The 27,894-nt window shown below is 44.6% G+C and overlaps 1 protein-coding gene across 1 annotated transcript; it reads right to left on the bottom strand.

Annotated features, from left to right (window-relative positions):
- On the bottom strand, window positions 1-27,885 carry aven (apoptosis, caspase activation inhibitor). Its single transcript, XM_071522167.1, has 6 exons — window positions 27,691-27,885; window positions 25,489-25,660; window positions 3,813-3,883; window positions 2,646-2,741; window positions 1,963-2,275; window positions 1-1,507 (listed from the first exon to the last, which is right to left on the bottom strand). The coding sequence occupies exons 1-6, from the start codon at window positions 27,883-27,885 to the stop codon at window positions 1,359-1,361; spliced, it is 996 nt and encodes a 331-aa protein (XP_071378268.1). The 3' UTR covers window positions 1-1,358.
- Window positions 27,886-27,894: the final 9 nt, after the last annotated feature.

Genomic DNA, 27,894 nt, shown 5'->3' on the forward strand with positions numbered 1-27,894 from the left:
GACCTGTTGCACAATTTGTTGTGTGTAGACATTTGATACGTGTGGAGGGTTACAGCATGACAAGTGAATGTCTGATTATGCACAAAGATTAATGCCAGGATGCTACTGTAACTTCTTACCAAACAAATGGATGTGTGCTGCTGGTATCGATCATTAACGCCGATCCGCTTGCATCAAATCAAACGAGTGAGACCTGATCTGCCTTTTTCGAAGCTGGTTTAAATCTGTCCGATGACACGGGGGAATTGCTGAAGACGGTTCTTCCAGGACCAGAGACGACTCACTTTAGGTGTTTATCAAGTGCCAACGTGCCTTAAGAGAAACTATGCAAAACCATTTTATTTTTTTGTCCCTCCTGACACACTGTAGTGCTCTAGCTCTGGATTAGTTACAAGCAGATTTAGCTCGAGTTAGTTTTGTGGCTTTTAAGTAAAAAAAAAACAAAAACAAAAAGAGAATACATTTGTTGTATAAAATCTAGATGATCCTTGTGTAAATGTTGCTTAGTTTGGTTTTGTTCCCAAGCTGTGGTGTCCTGCCCGCCTGCACTTCTTCCCACAGTAGAGAAGAAACCCACAAGCTGAGGAAAAGAGAAAAAAAAAAAAAAAAAACGTAGTTCAAGGATTTATTGAACACTTACGACAAAATGGTTAATTGCTATTGTATGGCCATTTGTATGTATGTAGTAGCTTTGGTAAACAGCATTTCTTTTAACAAGGGGGAGGAAATGAATAAAGTAATCAATGCAATAAACCAAATGCGTTGTCCATGGCCTGTTGCACTGTCTGTCTCTCCTGTTCTGTAATTGAAATCCCTCTCACAGCGACACTCCAGCGGTGTGTGGCTTTCAAAATCTCACAAGGAACAGAGAATTCTCTCTCTGTGGATCGTGAAGTGTGGAAAGAACATTTTGACACCCTTTCGCGAACTCCTGGTCCGAGACGTTCCGTCCCATCCCCGCAGCTCCGGACGGTTTTGTCGCTCATTCAGCCGAAAAGACTAGAAAACTACCAAGGAAAATAACTTTTCCCTTTTTCAATCTGGGGCCACAGTGAAACAATGAAAAATCCTATGATCAAAAGCCCTTTACAAGCGTCCGTCAAGCAAGTCGGCTTTATAATTGGCTGTCAGTCTGAACGTCTTTCAAAGAGCCAGTGGTGCAGTTCTGATGTATGAGTTTGCCATGGGACTCGAGGTAGAAGGGGAGGTGTAGCGGATTTAACTCGTTCCAGGTTAAACCCCACGCAGGCAGCGAAAAATAAAGTCCACCGAGTTCCTTTCTGTACAAAAATACTGCTGGACTCCCAGCCCAAATCATTTCTCTTCCCGAAGTCGGCGATGGTCCTGACAGTTGGGGGTCAGGAGATCATGCTGTCAAGCCAGTCCTCCAGGTCCTCCTCTGTCACTTCTTGTCTGACTGGAGCGGCCTTAGGCGGTGCGACCTCCTTCACCTCCTCCGTCTTCTCCTCCATCATCTCTGGAACCACCTCCTTTGCTTCCCCAGGCACTGCCGATTAAAAGAACAAATCACTGGATGATTTTGATTCAATCCTTGTACGAGCCTAGGCTTGCCTTGAATGGTTTTACCCATTTTTTGAACCGGTACAGATGCAGAGTTTAAGATTTTAAGCATTGAATACCTCTTTAGAGTTTTATCATAAACTAAGGGGGGTGATAGATGAAACTCAAACTCGGTGAAAAGCCTCATAAAAGAACAGCACATTAATATGAAACAGTGTTGAGGTTAGACACCAAAAAAAGTACAGTGACTTGACTAAATATCTCTACCAAGGCCAATTGAGCTATTTTACTATTGAGCGTTTTCTCATCACAGTTCTGTTTTTTTTTTTATTAGTGAAATGCTGTTCTTTAAGGTCCGTTTTAGGAAAAAAAAAACCTTTCCATTCCTCTCAATATATTCCCCAACATATTCGAAGCTCCACTAAAGCTGAATACACTCACTTTCATCTGGAGCGGCACTCTCCTCCTCCGCGACACTGACGGACTGCTCTCCTGAAACATCCGAGGCTGGTTTCTGTAAAGTGAGCAGCTGGTCCAGCTCCTCGTCAATATCGTCCACCGGCGGCTCGGCTGAGCCGGAGGAGGCCTGAGGATCCGGGCCCGGCGCCGGGTCTGCGGCCTGGGAGGAAATTCCCGGTCCCAGGCCGGCGCGGAGGCCTTTCGGAGCCGAGGGTGGAGGAGGGAAGTTGCCCGTCTTGGCCTTGTCCTGTTTGGGTGCTACGGTCATAGTGGGCAGCTCTACCGGTGTGGAGACCTGAAACGTTAGGACTGGTGTGAATGACTGCAACGGGACAGACGGTGAGTTTTGAATCCTGACACACCTGACTCTATACGGGAAATAACACTGAAGACGGGTAGGGTGACATATTTCTTTGAAAAATGTTTATAAAAAATTATTCTTGGCAGGTAAATGTTTTTTAGTTTGCCAGCTCTTGGATAGAAAGCTACACACTTCCCAATCACTACTTCATATTGACAGAATATCTTCATGAGCTACAAGAGGCTACACATTCCTGGCTCTGGTTCTGGACCCCAGCAAGACCAGCTACCAACTAATGGGGATCCTAAGTAAGTATGACAATAGTTCTATACCATGCAGGATATAGTGTAAATAGTCACCCTACCTGTACCAGCTCAGCCTCCAGGTTGAGTCTCTGGTGGAGAGGCACTTCTTGAAGGCACTGGGCCAGAGCCGGGAGGTCCACAAACACCGCCGAGATCTAGAGAGGGACGAGACCAATGATGGTGACGAAAACACGAGAATAATGTCTTGAAACAGCCGTTTACATACAGGATCCATGTCTTTTTGTTTGTGGATTTGATGGGTATGGACAGACATATAGAGTTGTAATACTGATAGATCAAATTTGAACAAAGAACATGAATCATCACGCTGGACTAGTGAATTTTATTTCTACTTTACATCTACGTTTTGACTCCATTGGGGCTTGGTGAGGATATGGCCTAAAAACGTTGATGGAAAGTGTAAATAAAACATTATTGGGAGCATTATTCCAGCATACAGATTCATGCCCTCTGTTAGGATTGACACATACTATAGCCTCCTGGATGTTGATACAGAAAAGTGTGGTCCTAGTGGAACTATCAACACAGTTTCTCTTGCTTCCACCTTTCTCTTTCCGGAGACGCAAACCGCTTTGAAGAGTTTGCTTGCTGAAAAATCTTTAAAGCGCTAGTGAAGATCAGTTCTCCTTTGTACTCGGGGCCCAAGTGAAATGCAATGTAGCAGTGAGTGAACACCAGAAGCAGAAGGAAATCAGGATCCCCACATGATTGGACTATGTTTGCCATGTTAAATATTTACATCGGCATCGCCTCATATCCACATGACAGTATTAGTACTTGTAGATCAATGATAAATGTTGATGAATCATAACGTATCAATTCCGATGACTGATATAAAGACATTTTTGATGCAGCTTAAAAGAAGTCAGCCATCAGAGCATCGAGACATGTTTTTCTATTCATATTCTTCTTTAAAAATTTATTTGAGTGAGTGACATGAGGAAAAGCAATACTACCAGAATGTTGGTAGATAAACCAGTAATTTGGCCCTTAAATATCCTTGTATGTAACCTTAAAAACAGTCGAGCCCTACTAAATCCCTGAGGAATTCCACATTAGCCCTTTCCTGCGTTTTCCCCGCCAGGCGTCTTCAACCCAGGAAAATATTCTCTTCTCAAGGAATCCATACCACAGGGAGTGGGTGAAATCTATGAAACGCAAAAGCAGAATGGCGGAGATTGGGCAGATAGCGGTATGGATTTTACCTGATTGGCCGCCGATGGGTCCATCTCCCAGTCCTTTTCCTCCGCAAAACGGAATTGAGTGAAAGAATCCCCTGGTGGAAAGACACAGAAACACTGTTTGACACATCGGATTGCAGAGAACTACAGTTACATCGTTTTTAAGCCAAAACAACACATTCTCAACAGTTTATTCATCTCCTTTTAAATACATAACGAGACAATTCCAGGCCGCGTCTAACGAACCCCATTCCGGCGCTCCCTTAAGCCAATCGATCGGCCTTCACGTCTGAAATGTCTGAAATGGAAAACCTCTGTTTCTCTAGTAACATAGTTGGAAGGCGGTCAATAGCTCTGTATGAACTGATGATCAATACAAGAGCTAAAGCCGCGCTTACATGTGACGCCACTTTGTTTCCAGACACCAATTAGCTCGAGGGCTTTTTAGCTACAACAAAGACACCGGGTTATATCATCAATACGCTTGTGTAAAATAACAAGGATGACATAGGTTTACAGGCGGGCTTTTATGTTCCATCCTTTCCATCTCAACACAAAAGGTGAAGTATACCCGTTTACGCTTTTACGCTGGCTTCAGCTCGTTGATAGGCTTTCAAGATGAAAATGGATTACATGGAATATAGAAAACTGACCGAATGATCAGTTTTGAAGAGCGCTTCCATGATGGGATTGCAAAGAACAGCAAATCCAATACGACGACTCGAGAGAGGCAGCGCACTTGAGAGAGATGAAGGCTTTGCTCGCTGAAATGGTCAGTGTTTCACGGTGTGTGTTCCAATAAATAAGTCAACTGTGAGTGTGTATCCAGTCATTTTCCCCCCCCAAATCTTGGATTCCATGCTGAATAAAAGCCAACAATTAGGAGTATCCTTTTTTAGAGTTTCACCCGGTTATATTTTTCTCGCTTCTCGCTTTCTAGTGTGTTCTGGGTGAGAAAAATGGGTGCGTTTTTCATTAGAAAACAAACCAAGCACGCAGTAGGAAGTGTTGACACCATGCAGCCAGCAGCAGAAGCCACAAACCACTGCATCAACAAAAAATAAAACCACCAATATGGTAAAAATCTCAACAGTGGAGGGGTGGAGGGTGGACTGGTTGGGGATGGAGAGGGATGGATCAGTTTCTAGTTCAAACAAATCTTAGTGGTACAAATTGTTTATTTGCCAACATGCAATAAAATTCCCCCCAAAAAGGACCAAAACGCCCCTAAAAAAAAAGAATAAAATACAATAAAAAAAGCAGCACACTGATCTTGAAGAGTGAGCTGGTGCAGCAGATTTTAGTCTTGCGGTGTTGTGTGCATCCTAAGGGGCGGGGTCCCAGTCAGAGGCCGCGGCACACACTGGTCAGTCTGCCACACACAGATGGGCCGGTCAGTGGGAGAGCGAGGAGGAGAAGCCGCAGCCTGGCGCTCTGTTGCTCTGCCCTCTGTGCGTGAGATCAGAGACGCACGCCGCCTTTCAGCCGGGTGCCAACTGCAGTCGCTCTTAATTGCTTTGCTCGACGGGAGTGGAGGGGGGGGTCAAACAGGAGAGGCAGCGGGGGGGGGGGGGCTTTTGTCTGTGGGCCCCGGTCCCTGCTGTCAAACAGGCACAGGAAAGATGATTTAGGGATAAACGCATTATCAAGGTTACAATGACTGGGAGGCAGGGAGATAAGAGGAGGGAATGGGAATGTCAGCTTTGTGTGACGGCTGTGGGGGTGGATGCCTTTATGCTGGGCTGCTGAACAGCGCTGGGTGTCCGTCACCGGTGAGATAGACCGATTTATTTATTTTTTTCCCCCCTCACTGGGAAAGATCTGGGCAAATAAGACCTGGATTAGGTGCACTTTAAATGGAAAATTCACCTAAACCCTAATTCATGTTATTGCCGTTATCTGAAGCAGATCGATCAGCGTTCAGAGGAAAGAAGGAGAGAACCGAGGCTCTGTGACAACGTCGAGGAAAAAGCTCCAACAGATGGAGCTGATCCATTCAACTAATTGGAGACTTTGTGGACTCATGTGGATTTCATTGTAGAACCAGCAACTAAACAGCAGAAGTGTCCAAACGTGTTACCTTCGATAAAACATTGTGATGTTGAAAATGTAAATGTAGCACCAAAGAGGCAGTTGAGCTGCCTCATGTCCCGCCATAACCACCATGATGTATGAAACATTACCAGTTATGCTAATGAGTAGGGCTGGGTATCGCCATTGATTCGATTCCGACTCACAAGGTCCCGATTCGATTCGATTCAATATCGATTCGGTTAGGGATATTTCAGTTACAATACCAATTTTGCTTGGATATGAAAGATTCTCAGAGAACTAATGCTGTAAATTGTACAAGGAACCCTCTAACCTGGTGCATTATTAAAAATATTAATGTCTACATTAAGAATTGACCCCAAAGCAGTTCCATTAATGTACTTCTTATTTAACATGACCAACACACTACAGCAGTCAACACAATATAGTGCAAGTTGTGCAACTCTACAGACTCTACAGGCATATATTGGGCATATATTAAAAGATCGATCTCGGGATTTTATGAATCAATATCGGATCATTCAAATGAAGATCGATTTGAATCGGAAAATCGATTTTTTAAACCCAGCCCTACTAATGAGGTCATTAATTAAGCTAATTAATGAACCAAATATCAAATTGTTCTATGTCAACATACTTGTCTTCACATAATACATGGGTGGTATTAATATGAACTCTGTATCTTAAAGCATTAAGGAGTTATAGTAGTTTCAATAAAATCTGTTTTATACATGCAAATGTATGCAGCAAGGTGCTCCAAAATCTAATTAGATCTCCTCTATAGGGGGAATCTGTGGTGTAAAGTATGCAGTTTCTATTATGTATCAGTGCTATTTTGGGTATGGATTCACAAGCTTTAAATAAAAAAATTAAAAAAACTTGCTCTCTCACTTACACAACGGATCAAATTTGTACTTCATCATGAAGTGCAGCAGCAGAAACTCTGGAACTGAGCTGTTGAAAATGTCTAAAAAAAAAGTGCCAAAGACAATTTCTACTGGTATTTGGCGCTTGGTGGGGGTGGTGGGGGGAATTTCAGACCCTGCCTCCACTGTTAATGAAGCAGCTGCAGGATCTAACCATATGATGACAGTCTTGCTATTCGCAAAACATCGATGGTGACAGGAACATGGGAAATCTGTATTAGGGGTGAAATGATCCTTCAGCGGTGGCACCAGCCTCTCTCTCTCTCCCTCTCTCTCTCTCTGGCTCTCACACTCATGTTCCGGCCGCTGTCCTCCTCTTCTGTTTAATATCCACCTACTAGACCCTAATCCGCCTCCAACCTCTTGTCTCCCTCGCTCCGTCTCGCAAAGCGCGCTCTGAAGCGGCGGAGAACTGCTGACACCGGCCGAGCTCGCCCTCTTCCCCCCCCCCCCTCTCTCCTACACCGGCCGAGCGCGGTGTCAACCTGATCCGCGTCTCTGGAAATACCGCGCGAGGGGGGGGTTCAGTTCGGAGGCGCTGACACAACCATGGCAACTGCTGCCAGCGGGGATGAGAGAAAGCTCTGTCAAACCTCCAGAACAGGAAGAGAAGGAGGAGGTGGAGAGAGAGAGAGAAGTGAGCACGTGAGAGAAAGAGAGAGAGAGAAGTTGACCCTTCGTGCCTCCTCGTCCAAACACAACTCTCCCGATTTAAATCCCCTTTTCAGATCTTGGCCGAGGCTTGGCTCTGTTGTGAGAGCATAGTTTTACACGTCCAAAAGGATTTTGTCAAGTCAGAAAGACAGTCAGGCCATGTGGCTACGTGCTGTCTGATACTTTTAATCAAATTCACACTGTACACACACTCCGCTAGATTAACTGCAGCACTTTGACTTTGGGATTATTTCATACCAGCAGACATGCAAGTTTCCAATGTAAAGTCCAATACTTTTTCCCAGACCCTCATTTCTTGCCTGGATTTGAACATTTTTGTGGGTGTTCCAATATTATGTATGCCTGACAGTGGCTGGGTAATAAGACTGTCAACCAGTTATATCACTCTATCTGAAGATTAGTCTTCACATGTGGATTGAAAGTGGATCTACAACCGCAAAATTCTCCATACTTTTTCCAAGTTCTTTGCGGAATTCCCAAACTATTCAACAAGACTTTTCCAGACCCGCGTAGGAATTCTCGGAACTAAACCTCAGCGTGTAGCCTATATTGAAATATTGTTGTTATGAGTATAATATTGGCCGCCAGGGAAGCTGCCTCAGTGTAAACAGTTGCTTTGATGGTCCGTGATGCTGGGGCCCAGTTCTTCCATAGTGAATAAACACTGCATTACTCATGCCGCGGGCTAAGTGGCTCAGTTGGCATTGTGCAACTCCTGTCTAACGCCGTGTCCTGTCTCTTGACGTCCCGCTGGCCGAGTCCCCCCCCCCCCCTCCCCCTCCCCCTCCCCCCCGTATTGACAAATGTGGCCTCTGCTAGCAACCTGGCTCCGCTGAACTATCCGCAGCTCGTCCCGCTCTCGTCTTTTTATATATCGGGACGTGTTGACTGGCCTCGCTCCCCCGCCACGGCTGTTCCGCTCCGCTCCGCTCCGCTCCGCTCCTTCCCTGCCCCGCTCTGTTCTCGCCCCGTCGCCGTTCATCTTCAGCCCTCTCCCTCTCTCTCTTTCTCTCCGTTCTGCTCTGGCAGACTGTGGAGCACCGGCACGCGGTCGGGAGGCGAGATAAAGCCGCGCTCGGAGCGCCGTATCGCCGCCGCTATCTGCTCTTCCGTGCCCGGGGGAGTCAGGGAATACATCTCAGAAACGCAACATTACTTCACACAGTTTAAAATGACAGTCTCCTTATATATGCTAGTGAGCCCGGGAATTTCTTTTTCAGGCCTATTTAACCCCTTGAATACATTCCCATTAGGCGCATCACCTCGCCAAAAAAGAAAATTCTCTTCCAAGAACTCACATGAATTATTCAGGTTGTAATCCTAGACGCAACCATAATCAGATCACATGGTTTTTAAAAAGGATCCTGGGCTGAATAGCTATGTGATGTCTAATCTGAGGATTACAGTTACTATTCAACCCTGGACACACACACACGCATATCCTTGGTTGCCTGTGTGACCCTGCAGAAACTCTCGCATCCTGTTTGCCAGACTGTGCCGTCATTATCCTGTTGTTATGTAGGCTACAGTACACACAGAGCCACACACACACACCCTTGTTGACTGGACCACGCCTTAAGTGCACAGAGGGAATACAGTGACAAGCGACAAGCCTCCTGGCCTGGCACGCTGCCGGCCGTATGAACCGGAGAGAGGCGGGCTGCGGTCTGGTGTTAACCCAGATCAGCCTCTCTTCCTCGGAGCGGTGACCGGTCGGACGAGGGGGGGAAAGGAGGTAGATAAACAGAACCGCCTGACAGTACGACTTAGCGGTAGCTGAGGAAGGAGTAGGAAGGGAGGGAGAGAGTGGGGGGGGTGTAAGGAGCGACGCTACACTACCGCTGCTCAATCTCTGCTAACACCTGCCATGACATGTTGACATTTTATCCCACCGGAACGGGGACACACACACTTTCTCAAACTTTTTAAAAAATGTCTTTCTCCATTTGCTAGTGGAGTAATGATGTGTGATCGGTGAACGATTCGTTCAGTTTGAATAACGTGGCGGATCTTCACCTGATGACATGAGAGGAGATAGAGCAAGGTGAGGAGTGAGCAGCTCATACAAAACTAAGGGGCGATTAGTGTATTATACATACGGCGAACCCCCAGTATTGGAGAGGGACTGCACTCCACTGAGAGAGGGAGGACAAAATGTTAAAAAAAAAAAAAGAGTCAGGGAACCAGAAAAGAGAAAGGAAGGAAGAAGATACAAGGAAGTGAGAAAACAGTGGACACCCGGGACATTTTTTCGAAGCTTTTTCTTGCGATCGATGAGGCTCGTCCTCTTAACCCCCAACATGCTCTCTGTCACGCCTTTTAACCAAGCCAATTAGCCCACAGCGCGTCAATAAATCACTGTCCGCGCTAATTGCAATTAAAATCCGGAGCAAACCAGGCGAGACAATAAAGAGGAGGGGAAGCTATTTACTCTTAACTTTATATGGAGATTGGGCGAGGCTACGTTTATGTCCAATTCACTTGCGGCGCTCTTCTCATTAGGCTAGAGGTTTATTAGTGATAAGATGCTTCCATGGGATCCAATCATTCATATTCATAGGTTTTGTTTTTCTTGTTTTGTAGTAAATTACAACTGTAAGTGGACTGCTGTGGCCAACAGCGTCAAAGGAGAGGCTTATCAGTGGGAGAGGTTGTGTGCTGCACTAAATCAACAGCACGGTGGAGCATGCCCGGGAATATTCTAATGCAATCCATTTCCATGTAATAATCACATACATATATTCACATGTTGATTTGATTACACGGACTGGCTCCTCAGCTCACACCTTAACAAAGATTGGTGTCATTGATAGACAGCCGTTCAGGAGATAATGCACACAGAATGGATTCAAGACAATTCAGCACAGGCTAAATACTGGCCTGGACTGGACTTAACGTGAAATAACCTAAGCCTATTGTCCCGGATACCAACAGAGTAGGGATTATTAGTATCTGACAGTGTTACGGAAACAAAATACATTCTCAAAAGCAATCCAAATTTAAAGGTCAATTCATAATGGATATTCAGAATCACAGTCGCATTATCGTCAGTGTTTCCCACAGGTTGGCAGTTTACTTAGGCTGCGGTGCGGAGGTAGGGAGGTCACTGTATTGTATGTGTGTTTATATATCGAAATAGGCTGTATTTTAGCTGTCTTTATTGACATTTCATCTGGCAAGCGCTGAATCTCATATTTGCTCAGGCTAATGGCTCTCACTCTATTGTAAGCTAACGACACTAGCGTTTCTAACTTGCCACTGCAGCATTAGCTGACTTTTTTTATTTCCCTCCAAAATGATTACTTTTGTGAAGCAAATGCCACAGACAGACAATTTACAAATAGCTTACCTCCTCAACATAATGGTAATTGTAGTTCAGTAACATGCTTTCACTGCTTGGATAGCATTACTTCAACCGAAAATGTCTGGTTTGAAGCCTAGTGCATTAAAAATTACTTGGGCGGCTGTTTTGGGCATAACATGTACAAGAGATTTGTCTTGGTAGCATGGCTAAATGGCACTGTAACATGACACTAATAAGTAAATGAAGTGACCATTAGGCACAGTACAAACAGACCCACAAGAAAATACATTCCCTTGTAAGTCAAAGGGACCAACTGTCCCGAGTGGATATAAACGACTAGAGTGTCCCCAGTGTGTGGCAGTGACAGCCACCTGTGGGCTGAGGAAACCATGCAACAAATTTGATCTTCAACATGTAATGAATAGGAACGCCAAGCCTATCACTCCTCTTTTATCAGAATCAAACAGTGGTTTTGAACAACAGCTGTCCACTTCATCCTGTCAGACACACTTGTTCTCCTCGCCGCAGACGCTACGACTCGCTAGCCGGGGCTAACAAAGGCCCTGTGGGGGGGCTAAGCGGCGGGCTAATCAGGTGAGAATGAGTGTGTGCTTTAGACTCAGCTGCAGCCTCCCAGTGCAGGTCCCTGTGGCTAGATTGACCATCAGTCTGAGAGCGCCGGGACAGCTGGGTCCCTCATTAATGAGGACCAAGGAGCCTCGGCTATTAGGTTAGCTGACTAACCCGGTAAACACTCGGCTAACGCTGATCAACATTGTGCTAAAATCAACTCGATAGGGAAAAACAAGCAGCTTACACTAAATTGTTTGATGCCGTCATAAATGCCATACACATGGACCAATCAGGAACACACAGAACATTAGTTAATTATGTAGCTGATGCCATTAATCGACTTGCATGAAGTCATAATCACAAAAAAGCCAAAAAGCTGAACCAGGCTGCTAAAAACAAAACTTGGCCAGGGCTGAAGTAGTGTCCAAAGTATCCGTACATAAATGTTCAATTAGACAATATCTCTGGCAACATATATTAGAGCATCAAGTGGCCTAATGAAGCAGTGAATTTCTAAAATATGATGCTTCTCACAAGACTGCAACAAAGTATTACCCACAGTTTTTTCTCTCTCTAGCTAGAAGTTCAAACTCTGACCGCTTTAAAAGCATAAAAGGCAAGATGAGAACGATGCACCATCTGGCATCTATGTAAAAACCTGTGGATCACCTTGAATTAAGTAGCAAACTGTTAGACGCTAGTGTCTCCATAGCTTGAGCGCTTCAATGGACGAAATGACAACGTTAGTACTTGAAGCCAAGCACATATCCAGCCACCCCAGCAATTTATTCACTCCAGAAATCCCTAGTTCTTCTGTTTTTATGATGAATTCTGTCTGAGAGAGTCAACAGAGTCTTGATACAGTGGTTCCACAGACACAAAACACCTGCCGCCTGTATTTTAGAGGGTGGGCCGTGACATGAAACATTATAGTAAGATTATTTAGGTTCATTCCGCGTGCTGTACCTGTCTCACGGCTACATAATGTAAGGCATACCAGAGTTATTTTCACTGGCATGGCCAGGGATGCTTTGCAGTCAAGTAAATGAATCTTGTCTCCAACTCCATATGCTTCTAGTCCCATGTCAGGGTTAGTTATGACGAGTTCCAGCTGTAGTGGTCAGCATATCACAGACGCAATAAAATGGATCTTATCTACAAGGTGGAATTCAACAAACTGAGAAAACCACATTGGGATTATGCTGGAAATGCAACTTCATTTTATGTGCAAACTAGCCTAATAATAAATACAACAGATATTTTGCTAGCACAACCCTCTGGCAATTTTACATCCCTAATGAATACTCCTTTAATTGACCCTTTCTGATCCTCAAGGCTCAGACAGTACAGCTGCAACACTGCAGTGGGGGAGAAATTCTGGTTAGTGAAAAAGCCTCTGGGAGCAGATTCAGATCTTCTCACATTAAACATGCAGACAGGTTTGCACCATGGAAATCAACAACTTGGGTCAATAAGCCCGCAGGGAGACAAACATTCTACCAACATCGTTAGCCTCACATTAACACAAACCAGAGACAGGTGCTGTACCTGTATGATATTGACATCTGCTAAATGTCTCACTGAAGCCATTTGAAAGATTAAATTCCGAAAGAAAGACAGATGAACAGAATTGTCAAGGTCTATTCAATGTGAAGAACCAAGATGACCCCAATTAATTTTGACTCAAACATTAGATGCTTCAATGTATTTACGATACTATTGACAAGTTTATCTAAACACCCACAGGGCACAAACTAATGGGTGTGCAGCAACTCTCTAAAAAATATAAGTAGTCAAAAAACATGTCTTGCTATGTGTTTGGCATTTTTTTGGCATTTTCAGCTGGAATCAACAGTGGCACCTGGTGCTGCCTTGTACCCATGTGGATCAAGGCAGACACTTAGGTGATGCATGTGTTAGCTTGAAGCCACAGAAAGGTCAAAAGATCTGGGTCAATGAAGAAAGGGCCAAGTAAACAGCAATTATCACGTGTCCATCTTTCTCAAACGGCTTCCTTTTTCCTTGGGATGTAGTACTGGCATACAGTAAATAACAAATTGCAGGGCAATCAAAGGAAGGGCACACAACAGTGGAATAAATTCAAGTGGCTGCCGTTTTCCATTAGAGGATCTGTTTTTCGCGAGGTGGTCCGTCTTGTCTTGAGAAGCTGTCAGGCACAAGTGCCCTGCAGTCAACTTTGCTTTTGCTTCAGTTGGGGCTCTTAATAACTGCCATCCATCTTGGTTCGGCAACTGCTGTCGGAGGTCAAGTTCATATTCCGAGCTAGGCTCTTAGGGACTTTGGAGGGGTGAGGGATACTCTCAGACCTGAGTAATTGGGCCAATTCAAGGAGACACCATTAGTATAGCCCGTCCTTTGACGCGCAAAACACTATTGATCCCTTATCATCAATTGCTGTTGTAAATTGGAGGGGTGATGACATCAGTTGGCTAAACTGGAGTGGAAATTATTGGATTCAACCGGTAAATGAGGTGAAGTAATCTCGGTTTGTTAATGTCAGCAATGCCTACTTACAGAAAACTGGACGCACAGGGTTTGGTGTTTGTTTTAAAGTAGGCCATTTGCTTGGTGAAAAGCGTTGCATTTGGGTGGCCACAACTAATGAGCAGCTTGAGTTGACAGTTAACTGCAAAATGTTCAGGCAGGAGGTGGACAACTGCTTTGACAATCCCCAAAAGGCTTTTGGAAGCCATGCATCTGATGGAAAGCTTAATGTGCCATTATTATCAGCACAACTATTGTTATTTACCACAAGACAAGTGATACAGTGTGGGAGGTTTGAAGCACGCAACCCAATTATCTTTAATTGAAGCAGAGAATCGCACCATTAAATGACTAATTTGAGTTTTCTTTCTAAACCCTAGTCTTTTGAAATAATTGCCTCAGCTTTTGGTAAGGTTATTTGGAAACGGTCTCCGGATAAAAATCAATATTGAAACATACAACTCATCTTCTGATGCCTTTGAACACCATGCATATATAACACAACTGCAGACTAGATTTGATTAGCATATATCAGATTAGGTTACATTTTATTTGCATGCAAAAAGAAATTTACCTAAAATAGTAGTTGGTAAATAAAGCACAAAATATAGTGAGGTTGGGGCTTATTATAGAGCCTCACCAAATAAAATGCAATATACAAAATGAATGAAATGTGCCCAGAAATAGTCGAGTGGTTAAGTTCCCTGCACCTGGAACCACTCAAGATCGAATCCTGACAGAGTTCTCTCCTTTGTCTCACCCCATCTCCCTCTCTTCTTTCCCACTGTCTCAATAAAAGAATAACAGCACTTAAGGAGAGTGGACTGCCCACTCTCCTCGAAGCTTTGCACATGGTGAGCCTAAATGGCAGCAAGAGGTAATTTTGATTGACTTCCAATACCCAGAAATCATGTAATGTGATGTCAATAAACTGCATACTCGTAAAAAAATGTCTTCTTCACGTCTTTGCACAACAGGTTCAGCCCCTGTTGGTGAGTCCGGCTTTCTCTCAATGGAGCGCTTGTTCAGTGATATTTAGGAGCAAGTTTTGTATTTCACTCTTTAAGTTTCGATTCGTCACTTCGATTCCCTGTCAACAACCTAACCAACAAATTAATTTGGGCAAAAAGCGCAAATCTACAGGGGTCTCAATTAGGGAGGATGGGAAGCTCTTCTCTGTTGCAGCTCCGTTTCGTGATTTAGGCTGATGTATTTTTTTTTACATAAAAACAGACAGAAATGAAGCTTCCATCTCAGCGCTCAAACTACAAGCCATCTTAAGCACACCAAACCCAGTCGGTGTGATGTGTGAACGTGGGCCTCAGCTGCTGAACCTGACAGGACCCAATCCAGCGCCCTCGGGCCCAGACAAGACAGAGGCGACACTGAGACAGAGGCTCGCTGCAGGTGGGTCCCTGTCACTGACAATTCATCCAAACCAGTAAGGCCATCAAGTTACCTTCACTTCAACATGAGGACATATATACCCAACAGCGGGGGGCTTCTCGTTTCCCAACAGCCATTTCCACGCAGAATGGAATCAAATGCGACAAGAGTCCCTCTCTCTCTCTATGCCCCTTGAAAAAATGAACTGATAGAATTGATCAAGCTCTTAGAATGGTCATTCATAAACCCAAATGACATGTTTCAGTTGTCAAATAAAGACACATTCTTGTGAGAAACTTCATCCATACATAGAATTTCCCTTTCTGCCATGACAAAACACAGCTCATAAATGAACTATGGTTACGTGCAATATTGTCTCATCAATCACTGAAGGCCACGTCGTCTGCAAACTCCATCCACAATAATAGTGGTGGTTAATAGCACCAAGATACAATGCTGGTGTCAGAGAGGCCAAGTGTGTGGGTGGAAGCCTGTGATGTACCCAACCTACGGAAATCGAGCCATCACCATATATCTGCAAGCCTCATTATATAAACTCCCATTGGGATACATAATGCATGGCTCATATCCTCTTTATTGCATTCTCCTGATAATCAATAGCGAGCTTGGGGCCTAGTGGTCCATGGGAACATGCCTGGCGGTCTGCCTGGCTCCATGTCTCGTCGTCATCAGAGGGATGGGAGCACATGAAAGAAAGAGTTTCAAAAGAAATGCCCAGCACCCGGCCTTCTCAATCGGTTCAATCATACAGAGTGAAGATGAAACAGCTGTGGTCCTTTCATGACGCTCGGGCAAGACGTGGTTCCTGGAGGAGCCAGACAAATGGTGGAGCTTCAATGGGTCCTGAGGGCTGCCGGGATAGGGCCAGGGTCACCAAATCCTCCATTATAAAGATTACATAACACCGTGACAATTCTTATGGCTAATGCCTTGCTGAGGTGAAAATGTTGGGGCTATATTACAACGCTGGCTTAATGAATCAAGAAAGAGTTCTTACAATGGCCCAAGCTGTCTCTGTCATTCAGTAGTAAAAACGCAAGCAGTAAAAATTTTAAAATGAAGTTAAATTTCAGAGTTGTTTTTTCACCCTGGTTTTATGAATGAACAAAAGGTCTTAATATTGCTCTGGGGACAGCTTGTGGTCGGCTATATTAAGAACTTTAAACTGGAAGGAAGTGAAAAGGACATCCAATAACACACGCATCATCGTTCCTTCACAGTCGTTTAAGTCAGCTACTTCACCGTAGCGCTGGCCTTTGAGCTTACCTGGACAATGCAATGTGAAGTCAGTTCCCACCACGCAGGCCTGTGGTGGGTGTTGATGGCATGTTGCATAACATGTGACACCGTGATAGTCTCATTGCGTCAAACAGTGCTGGCCAAGCTGTTCTCAACCGGAGTGGACGTTGCTTGCTGATATGACCAGTTGTAAGCAAGCCGCGGGTTGACTTTTCAAAACCTTGGGTTCAAAGCCCTATGTGGGATCCTTTGATATGAAAATAAGGTCCCAAGTAAAATTCCTTTTCACACTAAAATAACTGATAGTTATATTGTAATGAAAAACAAGAGCTTTTGGACTGCACATAAGCCACAGTATCCTACACAGAGCCCACAAGAGGTGCTGGATTTCTGTCTCCCAGAGGAATGAAACATCATTTATGCATTTACTTCTTAACAAAGCAGCAAAATCTCAAACACAAGAAAGAGCTAAAAAAAAGCCCTGGTTAAGGCATGTTGAGAATTCACTGGGACAATTAAGGGGCTATTATCTTTGACTAGACCCTTGTCAATAAAAAAAAACAGCCTCTCTCTAGTTATTGATCCATCCCATGTTTCTCCTCATACTCATAATGATGCATACACACAACTCATTACTGATGCCACATCGATCTGGGGGGATAAATACATGGTAGCCTAATTCTGCCTTCTCAATATATGGATAACATTCACACTGGCTTGGTAGTGGTGGTAGCAATGGACACATGAGATATATTACAGGTCTAGTGTCTACATAAGGGGCTGTTAAACCTTTTCAGCCAGGAGGGAACATACATTGAGCCAAGTTTAATCTCACCTCGGAACACCGGCTCCTTATGCAGCCATCTATAGCTATAGCCTGGTCTAGATAATGTATATAGGCTATAGCCGGAAGCTTATCTGGACGGGGCAGGTCCTGCCGGTGAATAGAGGAAGCGCACACACACACACACACTGAGAAACACTTGCTGGGAGGCTGATAGAGGCAGCTGAGATTGCCTGGCTAACCCAAAGCTGTTCAAACACTCGGTGATCGCTTCCACTGCCACTCCTCCCCCCCCTCTCCCTCCCTCCCCCTTTTTAAGAGGGTGCGCGCTGGACCGGGTGTCAAACACAGAGGGGATTAATGAAGTCGAGGATGTGCGAGGCTGTTTGAAGATCCTGCGGTCGTGCGTGTGTGTGCGTGTGTGTGTGTGTGTGTGCGTGTGTGTGCGTGTGTGTGCGTGTGTGTGCGTGTGTGTGCGTCCTCTCTGATGCAGACACCCGACCGTAAGCGCTGCGTATGCAAAGGCAAACAGTTGGCCCTTTTTGAACCGTTGCTGACGCCCACGCCGCCTCCTCCTCCTCAGGCTCCTCCTCCCCCTCCTCTGCCTCATCCAACTCCTCCTCCTCCTCCTCTTGTTGTATTTTTTTTTTTTTTTTTTTTTTAAATCCACCTCCTCACCTCTCTCTCGCTCTCTCGCTCCCCTCCTCTTACATGTTGCTCGGTGCCCAGATAACACGACGAGCCTGCGGGCCCTCTGGGACTTTCTGAATCGGGTGTATCGGTGGAGGACAGCGTGGTGCGGCTCAGCTGGGGTCCATTCGTCCGAGCTTCTTCAGCCACAGCGAGCCGGCCGCTGCACGAGAGCCCCTTGCAGGAAATACAAAGTCGTTCGACCGAATGCAAGCCCGGGGGATGCGACACGCTCTAACTCCCCTTCCTTCCCACAGCTGGTGGAGTTGCTGAAACTTCGGAGGGAGGAATAATTAATCCATCCTGAGCAACGGCAGCTTTTTCTCTGTCTTCTTAGGAACTCACGCATTTGTCTCCTAAGAAAAAAACGGAAGCCTTGGAGGACGTCTCTTCATTAATTCTGAGGAAGGCGGTACCAACGGGTTAACCTCGGCTTCTCGGACACTTGAGCGAAGTTGAGCAGCTTCTGCATTTCACATCGTGTCTCAGAGGCAGACCGAGACAGTCGGTTTTGCGGTTCTAAAGCATCGGGATGCTGAAAAGCCGGTTCACGTCGAGACGCCCGAGCATCTGCCGAGGTTGAGGAGACGGCGCGATGACCTACCTGTATTTGACAAGTGTGGGGTTTCACCTTGTTTGAGAGTGGAGCGGCGAGGGGGGGAAAAAAAAAGAAAAAAGAAAAAAGTCAGCGAGAGGGAACAGGGGAGGGGAAGAGGGGAAGAGGAGAGCGAGCGAGCGAGCGAGCGAGGGAAGGTGTGAAGTGAACGCGGGGAGAGGGAGAGGGAGAGAAAGAGAGCCAGCTGAGAGCATAAAGAGCTAAGACAGGCGCAGGGAGTAGGAAAGTGAGAGAGCGCTGCCAGACTGAAGCAGAGGGGTGAAGGAGGGAAAAAAAAACAAAAAAAACAGCATATCCGAGAACTGGCCAAATGCCCCTTTTGACGCTGGAGGACCGCGTTTTGTCGAGGACGTCACGGCTATAAGGGGTGAGTATGTATTCTGTTTGATATAGCTGTTATACCGGGGAATTAAACCGTTCACAGGAGCAGCAGTCAACCAAGTAAAATACGGCCAGAATTATGAAAAAAACTATAAAACCTGAATATTTAAATAAGAAAAATAGCATTAAAAAAAACAGATTTTCACACTGATAGGTAAATGCAGTATATTAATGAATCAAATAACCGCTGACAAAAAAACCCAAAAACAAATGAAAGTTGATACAAACTATAGATTCAGTTAAGTAAATTTTGCACAGTATTTTGCTTTAAAATGTACAAACAAAGGCTAATTAATTGTTAATGAATCTTAAATTGGCTTAAGTCTCAGTAGGAAAGTGTGTGTGTGTGTTGGGGGGGGGGAGGGGGGGGGGTTATGATGAGTGAATTGATTTGATTTAAGGCATCATTAAAAACCATGGGGATGACAAGTCACATGACTGGCAGCCCAACCCCTCGTTCCATCTTATCCCCTGAAGCACAAAAAGACCAGAAGCTCCGTCCTAAACGCTCCTACATGTTTTAAAAAAAAAAAAAAAAAAAAAACCCCTGGCACGAGTACTGAAGGATGAAAGTGGAAAGAATGTAGGATTATCACACCAGAGCTGATCTACCTGCTGCTTAATTAAGCCGAGTGTCATCCTCCGGGGCGGCTTAATCGTAATCAGCGAAATACAGTCAAACTAGCCTAAGCAGAACATGCCGTGCTACAGTTCATATTTTTCGTGAAGCAAGACTCATTCCTCCGCTTTCGACGCCAGTCTCCTCCACTCTGGGCGGCTAATCAAGTATCCATAACGACGCCGGAACATATAAATTAATGCCATGATTGAGACTATTCATCCCGGGTTAGGAAAAAAAAACGGCCTTGTGTTTGTCAATCGAGTTAGCTGAATCACTGCAGCCTTAACGCGATTTCCTTTTGTCTCATTATGATTGAGCCTTGATAGGTGCCCATTAGTGGCCTTCGTTAACTACGGCTGCGGGGGAGGGAGGATTGATCCACGCGTTAATGTGTACAGATAGATGACTGTGTTAGGACGTAAATAACTGCCTGACAATTCCCCCCCCAATCACACACACACACACACACACACACACCAAGGGAACTGTGCACGCATTACCCCTGGCAACAGCACAATCAACCCCCCCCCCCAACGACGAGACCCGGCAAAATAAAAGCGCTTTAAAAGGTTCCACGGGGTCGACGGGAACCCGATGGCGACCGATGCGCGTTAACCCGATCGATACACCCGCAGGTTCATCAAAATTCCACTCCGGTTCATGACGACCGCTAGAGTTATCCAAGGCTAGGAAAAAGTTCCTCCACAAAAGCATTTTTCAAATTGCACCGGTCCTGAAAGATTTCTAGCGTCACAAAGCGCCAAGGTTTTACCCTTGGAAAAAGATAACTCCGATTATATAGCCACGAGCATAAAAAAAAACTGTTATGTCTTCTTGCCTGGTGACATATCAACCTTATCCTTCTTTGTTGCAGAAGGTGCAATCAGAGCGAATGTTATTCACTCTGATCGCACAAGCAGTAAAGCTATATAATAGACATGCACAAGGCTACAAAACAACAGAAATCATAATTTCCCTGTCAAAGGTTACATTTTTCCTAACCGCAGTGAATCAGTGTAAATCAATGGGAGAGGTGAGGGGCAGTGGGGGTTTCAACAGAGGTCTTGCAGATAGAATGTCAACCATTGTGTTTTTTTTGCAGTTGCGTTTTTTTTTTTTTTTGCAGATTTCTACAAGTGTGCAAAACATTAAGCTTCTCTACCTCCTCTTTCAACCAAATACAAGAAGCAGATGAATTTGAAAGCTAGACTCCTTTATCGATCTCACATTAAATCCCCTCCGGTTAGGTCTAGGTTTGTGCATTTATTTAGCATGTAAACACAGGAATAGAACACAGGAACACTGAAACACGCATAGTTACACTCACACATACACACACACAAAGATGCATAAGTACATGCAAACATAAGCCAAGACAAGATGAAACTTTAATGGCGCCAGAGGGGAAATTGGGTCGCTGCAGCGGCAAATGTAATAGGATAAAACAACGGAAAACAGAATAAAAACAGAAAAAGAGAACAGAAACAAAAATCGGCAAACGGGGGTTATATAAATGGAGGTTATGTAAACAAATGCAAGTGAGAATTTCAACACTAGAGCATGTTAGGCAGGCTGTATGAATGAAAAGTATGGATTATAGCATTATTAAGAGTGCAAAATAACAGCAAAACTGCAGCAGAACTTATGGAGACAAAGAAAAGAATGGAAATATACCAAACCTATCAAATACAGTATATGCAGTGACACAGTGGGAATATCTTCTTAAAACCAGCCATCTTATGGCCATCTTATCTATTAAGTCTTAAAAGTCTTTCTTTAACATGTTTCCTTCCCTTCATCTGCATTTCCCCTGTCAGGGTTGCATCATTTCAAATGCTGTTTAACTTGTAATATTTGAAGTTTTGATGGCAGTGAGATCCCACGAGCTCTCTTCAAACTTTCCCCATGTTTCGTCTGTGCTAAATAAATAAACTTGAACCTTAATGAAGTGATTTCATAGGTAAAATCAACAGGGGATCATAGCTTTCACTTTTATTTACCACACAGTACTGTAGACTAATTAATTCACAGACAGCATTTGGCCCTAGTGTCTGTATAGGGATTGTTCTCCAGCAAATCATCCAACACTGGACAAAGAATAATCGAGATGCACATCTGTGTATGCATATTTCTATTTTTATGTATGCATTTCTTTTTGTTTCAGTGTTTATGTATGTTTCTTTGTTTCAGGGTGTGTATATGTGTGCCGTGGTGTGATAACATGGTGATATTTAATATTGGAATGTATTATTTTGTCTGTTTTTAACTCATTTGACCACAGTGAAGAAACTGGAACTTATTGCTGAGCCTTCTTGCAGCCCCATCAATGCAAATCTACTGTGATGGGAAGTTCCCATTTAATATTCCCAATACAATACCGCTATTAACCCTCCTTATAATATCCAAGCAAGGTTTCAACCTAGCACCTTTAGGAGGGACAGTAACATCAGAACTGTCTATTGATAATTATAGGAGGAGTGCGAATAAGAGCCAATAATTAATAAAGTGATTTTTCCATCAGCCTTTCACTCCCTCCACCATCTGTCATTGCCAGAAACTCTGAACGCTTTAGCTCCATTTGTGCTGGAAGAACAGCGCCCTCTTGCCGTTTTGTGCAGTAAAGCAATATGCCTCTGTGCCGTAAAGCAGTTCACCCGATTTCCCGGTGACACACAATGTAAAATGCAGCGTAGAGGCTAGTAGAGGCTGGCGATGTTTTCCGTAACGGTCTTGTTTGTTTACAGTAATTATACTAATGTCTCCAAATGAACGTGGCGATCGCTCTCACCGTCAGCTGCCGACACGGCGTCCACGCTCTCCGCCCCCCCCTGAATGTCACATCGCATCAACGCCGCGTCGGCTTCGTTAAAGCGCTTTGCGAAATCAGCCTGTGATCGCGCCGGCGCCTGCCGGTGCCGGTGCCGGTGCCGCCTCCGCCGCGCTGCGGGGGCCGACCCCGCCGCTCTTGACCCCTCTGAAGAAGACGCGCGGGGCCCGGGGGGGACTGTTGTATCTCAGAAGGATTCGCGAGATACAAAAAGGAGTGTGCCGCCGCATTAGAAAAGTTGGAGAAAACAGCGCTTTAGGCTATTTCCTGAAATACACAACGGCTGCACATACATAAAAAGTTAGAAGAAACAGAAGCGGCCTCTGACCCGTGCGTTCGGCCCTGTCTTGCCAGCAAAACAAACAAGAAATGACTGCAGCACTTTAACACCTTGGATACAGCGGTAAAAGTAAAAGAGGTATTCTACAATAACTTCCGCCAACGGGAAAAAGGGGGGGGGGGGGTTCTATGTTGAATTCCTGATTTCATGGCTACCCTAATTGGCCAGAAAAAAACGCCTCTTGAAAGCATTTCCTCCCACGTACAATTAAGTATCCTCTAGAGAGCGGCGGCCTCTTGCTGTACGGCATGACTAATCTGACAATGTGGGCAAAACACAGAGACGAGAGAGGAGTCAAACAACTCACAACAGCACCTCTGGCATTTATGCTGCGAGAGACGGGGGGAGAGAGAGAGAGAGAGAGACGGAGAGAGCGCTGCAACGCACTCTCTAATGGCGTGAGAAAAAAAAAAACAGCTTAAAAAAAACCAGCCGATTGCCTAACCGCCCCTCCAGAGTAGAATAAGGGTTATTCTAGGATTCAGCTGATAAGGGTTTTCGAAGGCTGACATGGATAACAATATTTTTAAACTTAAAGTTATGTTTCTGTTTGACAACTTTCATGCGCAAAAATTATGATTAGTCAGTGTTTAACCCAGAATTTTATTCTTGCCAGGATGGAAAAACCTCTGAAACAGCATTTAGACCACGAAGGGACACTAATACTCTTCATTGAATCCCAGACTAATGACATTTTTTTAGGGTTAGCAGCTCTTTAAGATGACCCACCACACCTATTCAATGGCAGGGAAACTCTGGGATACATTAGGCCTTTAAATGAAGAATTAATTTACAAAAACATAATTCAACAATTAAGAAAATGTGCAAAGAAAATACGATTTCACGTCAGGTTTTGCAGATTGTTTCTATGTGGCTGTGAACATTATATTGGCAGAAAAAGACATGACTGGGCAATTATCCAATATTTACTAAAAGTCAAATACATCAGTGTAACCCTAGTTTAAACAACTGTAATTTAAATTCCAATGACCTAAATACTGGGCAATATAAAGCATAACACTAGATCACAACACTAGTAAATACAGTGAAGTAACAATGTTACTGCAAGCAGAGAGAGACTTCCAGATCAGTCCCGGAGCAGTATCTTATACAATCTACTCAGGCATGGTAATACAGAGGAGACCGGGTGAAATGAAGGTGAAGAGAGAGCGAAGCGGAGAAGAGAGTCTTGAACTTCTGACTGGCGAACCGTCGGGATGCGCGCTCAGAAATAGATGACACAAATAAAGCTTCATGAATATCAATAATCCTGCTGAGGACGGAGTTCGCGGAAACGAAATCCAACGAAACCCGGGGGGGGGGGGGTGAAGGGAAGCACGGAGCCATGAATGATTACTGCACTCATCTCTGTTCAGGGACAAAAAAGATTATGATTGAAGAACGACTGGATCTGCTTTTTTTTTTAAAGCACGCCTTCGCCAATTCTTGTGGGTCGCTCTTCTCCTTTCAGAAGTGTCAGAGGGAGGAAATGTACTTGAGCGCTGTGCTTTGCTTTTGATCCCCCCCCCCCCCCCCCCCCCCCCCACACACACACACACCCTTCCATCCAAAAATAAGAGGGTTAATATTTCATGTTGTACTCTGCCTGCTGGCATCTTGGGGAACGTGGCTAAAATCAGACAAGAGAGGCTGCTCTTCTGTTTCTTTTTCGGATCGGCCACAAAATGACACCGATGGCCACGTCTCATAAAGCCACGGAATCCATCAACGACAGCTATTCAAAACACACAGCCGGCCAATCGAATTACTGTACGCTTTGCGGCCGGTAAAAGGAGACCTAAGCCCTCTTCCCTGTCTGTCAAAATTAAAAATGATAAACTGATCGGACAGCGTGTTAATCAACGCCGCGTTTCTGTAAATCCGGCAGACTTGTGGGTGACCTTCCGCCTTAGTTAGCCCCCGCTTGAGGCATGAGCTAAATGTGACATTCCTCCACCGGGGTTGTAATCTAAGTAAATAAAACCTAAAATAAAATGAAAAAAAAAAACGCTCCTCTGCTCTAACTAGATGGCATTAATCTCTCTTACTCGCGTTCCTGCAGGGGGGCAAGAAATCTCAACAGAAACCGGGGGCCGAGACTGCAGAGAGCCCCTGGGGGCCCGAGCACTGACCAGTGAGGCTGAACTGCACAAACAGCCATCCTCTATGCAGCTGTCTGAAAGCAGCGTCCATACAGGGCAATGCAAGTCCCGTAAGACATTTCCACTCACTAATTAGGATAGAGAGTCGACGTTAGAAGGGTACAATTAGACTCAGCGGACTGTTCCACTCACAGTCTATTTCAATCTCATTACCCCAATAGGGCTAATACACGAATGAATGCATGTTCTGAAATAACAGGAACGTCTAAAAACACAGAATTCCCCAATACCGTTTGTATTATCTGGTGACAGTTCGATCATTATTTCTAATTAAAGTTGTTTATGTTGCATCAAGCTTTATGGCGCTGCAAAAATGAAAACCTATGGGATGCTGATTGAGAATTTTCCAATTTTTTTTTGGAGCTGCTGGAACCAAATTAGCTTCATTTCTTTGTAGTGCTAACTGTGCCCCCGTCCCAGAAAAATTACTGGTACCGAGTCCAAAAATTCCACTGGCAATGGAACAGCTTTATTTTGAGCACCATGATGACATCACAGATTAGAGCCTCGACTCTCTAATAGTTTTCGGAGAGGCGGGCTTGTTTGTCCTCCCCAGTACCGTGGGCTGACAGAGCCAGAGGTTTAGCCGGACCTTACCTGCCGACTCCAGCAGGACGTGGTAGTCCGTTCCTCTCTGAGTGGGCGTGTCGTCCGCAGGCTCCGCCCTCTCCGACTCCTCATAGCGGTCCCAGTTGGACTCCAGCTTCCTCCTGGAAAACACCTCCATCCTGTCATCCTCCAGCTGCAGGTCGTCCCCTTCATCTTGACCCTAACGGAGAAGAGAGCGGAATGAACAAAGTGTACTTCATGGGAATTTCATACTGCCCATTCTCAGCCCAGAGTCAGCTTTAGTCCAGTTGGCCCATGGCTAATTTAACCCATTTACACCCATTTGCATCAGTTATCCCAGGTCTAAGTATCAGAATTAAATACAAGGAAACTGCATTTCCACTGGGTCTTGCTTCTTGAACACCCCAAAATGGACCATTGTACCATTTTACCACTCTGTGATGGTATTATTGGTTGGAATTTTTATGCAGGCCTACTGGTTCGCCATGAGGTAGTCTAACCACTAAAGCTATGCTGTCTTCCAGGAAGCAAAAGTAATGGGGTTCTGATACAAAAATATGAGGAAATAAAAATGTTGTACATTTTTGGCCATTTATTGTTAAATATGTGTATGTTGTGATATGGAGAATTCATATCATTCCTACGTTTTTTGTGACTACAGTATACTCTGGTGAATGAGATATATTCCACCTAGGTTTGCTTAGACTATTTTTCACTGGCAGTAAGTTTACATATTTGATGGCTGCTTCCAAGATTTCCCATAAGAGAGATGGTGCTGGCAGTGAAGGTATAATTCAATGAGTACTGCATTTTGTAAAGTGGTCACTGACACACAGCCCTCATTCATGATTGGTAGCTAAGCCTAGCAAGCTGCTTGAGTCTGGTTAGGGTCAAGGTAAATGACATGTCCCATAGATTTAGTACAGAGAATTCTAGTATAGACAGAAAAGACATTCCTGCTAAAAATCAACTGTATTGAATTTGACTGAGGCATAGGCATCTAAACCTATATGGTCATAGAGCTGCCATAATAATAATGTCATGGAAATAAAGATTAGTGATGTGAATGAGGTTAACAGAGCTGATGCACTGCCATTGCAAAACTAAACACTTGAAAGGTTGGCTGGTACATAGGATGGCAGATGTAGAATGGGTGATAGTGTTGTCATGGAAATTAATACTGCTAATTTACACCAGACTTGGAAAGCTGATGTGTTACTATGACAAAGTCTCATCTATGCCTTCTAATTCTGTGGTTACCATGGCAGAGGCATCACCTGACAGAACATTCAAGTGCAAATTAAGTTGAACCTTCCAGTTTTCTGAGTCATACACACTGTCCACAAATTAACAATTCTGATTTCTATCATGACAACATCAAAATGCTGTCGTAGGTATTTCATGTGTTCGGAGCTTGATTACTATGAAGACACACCAGGAAGGTTCCTTTCTATTCAATCTACTGACAGGACCTAATTATGTAGGCTACTAGTGCACTCCGTTAAAGTCATGCTAGCACAAACTCTCCTCTGCTGCACCACAGCAAGCAACACATAACATTGGCTATTTGTTTTGTATTTTTTTTTTAAAAATGCTGTATGAATCTGTTTCTGAATACTGAAAGAGTCCTCTTTCTAGACTTGTGTGATTTTAGCTAGCACGTTACAGAGGACGCGACCCCCTTGGGGGCCAGCGTTAGCCCCAATACGTTCCCTTCTTTCTTGTATGGAGATATTAGAATGCCGAACTGCATTCAAAATTATGCAAATTTAATGTGGCCTTGCTCATTGGCAATCACACAGACGTGATAGAACGTAACTGAAGGCATTTCCAGGCATCATTAAGGTCTTCTGATAAATTCGGCATTCGCGTTATCTACGAAGCAGCACTTTATTTCAATTAAATCTCAACTTTTAGAAAGATTTTACAATGCTTGCTACCGCCCTCCACAGGGTATTCTGGCGTAAGGAGATTGTGGCAGGCAAACTTATCCCACACACTGAAATTGTATTTAAATAAGTGCTACCTAGTGTATGAGGTGCATGCCGAATCGAAGAGTGGATCCTACCGATTCGTAAAATGTGTCGAGTCATACTCGAAGAGGTGTATACGTTTGCCGAGAAACAAGGCCACATTAAATTTCCAGATTCTTTTAATGGAGTTTTGGCGAAAGCATCTCTCCATACAGGAGCTAACGGGACGTAACGTCCACTTGACAGCCTCTCTCACCCGGTGGTGGAAGCCCGCTGCAGGGGCGCCTCCCCCGCGTCCACGACCGCGGTAGTGGTCTCTTTTACCCCGGCCACGGTGATGGCCTCCTCTCCCTCGGCCCCGGTGTTCACCGCCACAACTCTCGCTGTCGTTTCCCCTCCCGCCACCTCTTCTCCAGCTACCTCCTCTACCTCTATTCGGTCTCCCCTCCATTGCTCTCAG

This window comes from Centroberyx affinis, unplaced genomic scaffold, assembly GCF_046629955.1.
Source record: "Centroberyx affinis isolate AG114_WGS23_722 - 3 ecotype Tasmania unplaced genomic scaffold, CSIRO-AGI_Caff_v1 ptg000963l_1, whole genome shotgun sequence".
Classification (NCBI taxonomy): domain Eukaryota; kingdom Metazoa; phylum Chordata; class Actinopteri; order Beryciformes; family Berycidae; genus Centroberyx; species Centroberyx affinis.

What these genes read in the sequence shown, in the direction of transcription:
- aven (XM_071522167.1), bottom strand. Translation starts at nt 27,885, where the DNA reads ATGGAGGGGAGACCGAATAGAGGTAGAGGAGGTAGCTGGAGAAGAGGT. An exon ending in CGTCCTGCTGGAGTCGGCAG is followed by an intron (nt 3,884 to 25,488) that starts GTAAGGTCCGGC and finishes TCTTTCCACCAG; the next exon opens with GGGATTCTTTCACTCAATTC. An exon ending in ACCCATCGGCGGCCAATCAG is followed by an intron (nt 2,742 to 3,812) that starts GTAAAATCCATA and finishes GTCCCTCTCTAG; the next exon opens with ATCTCGGCGGTGTTTGTGGA.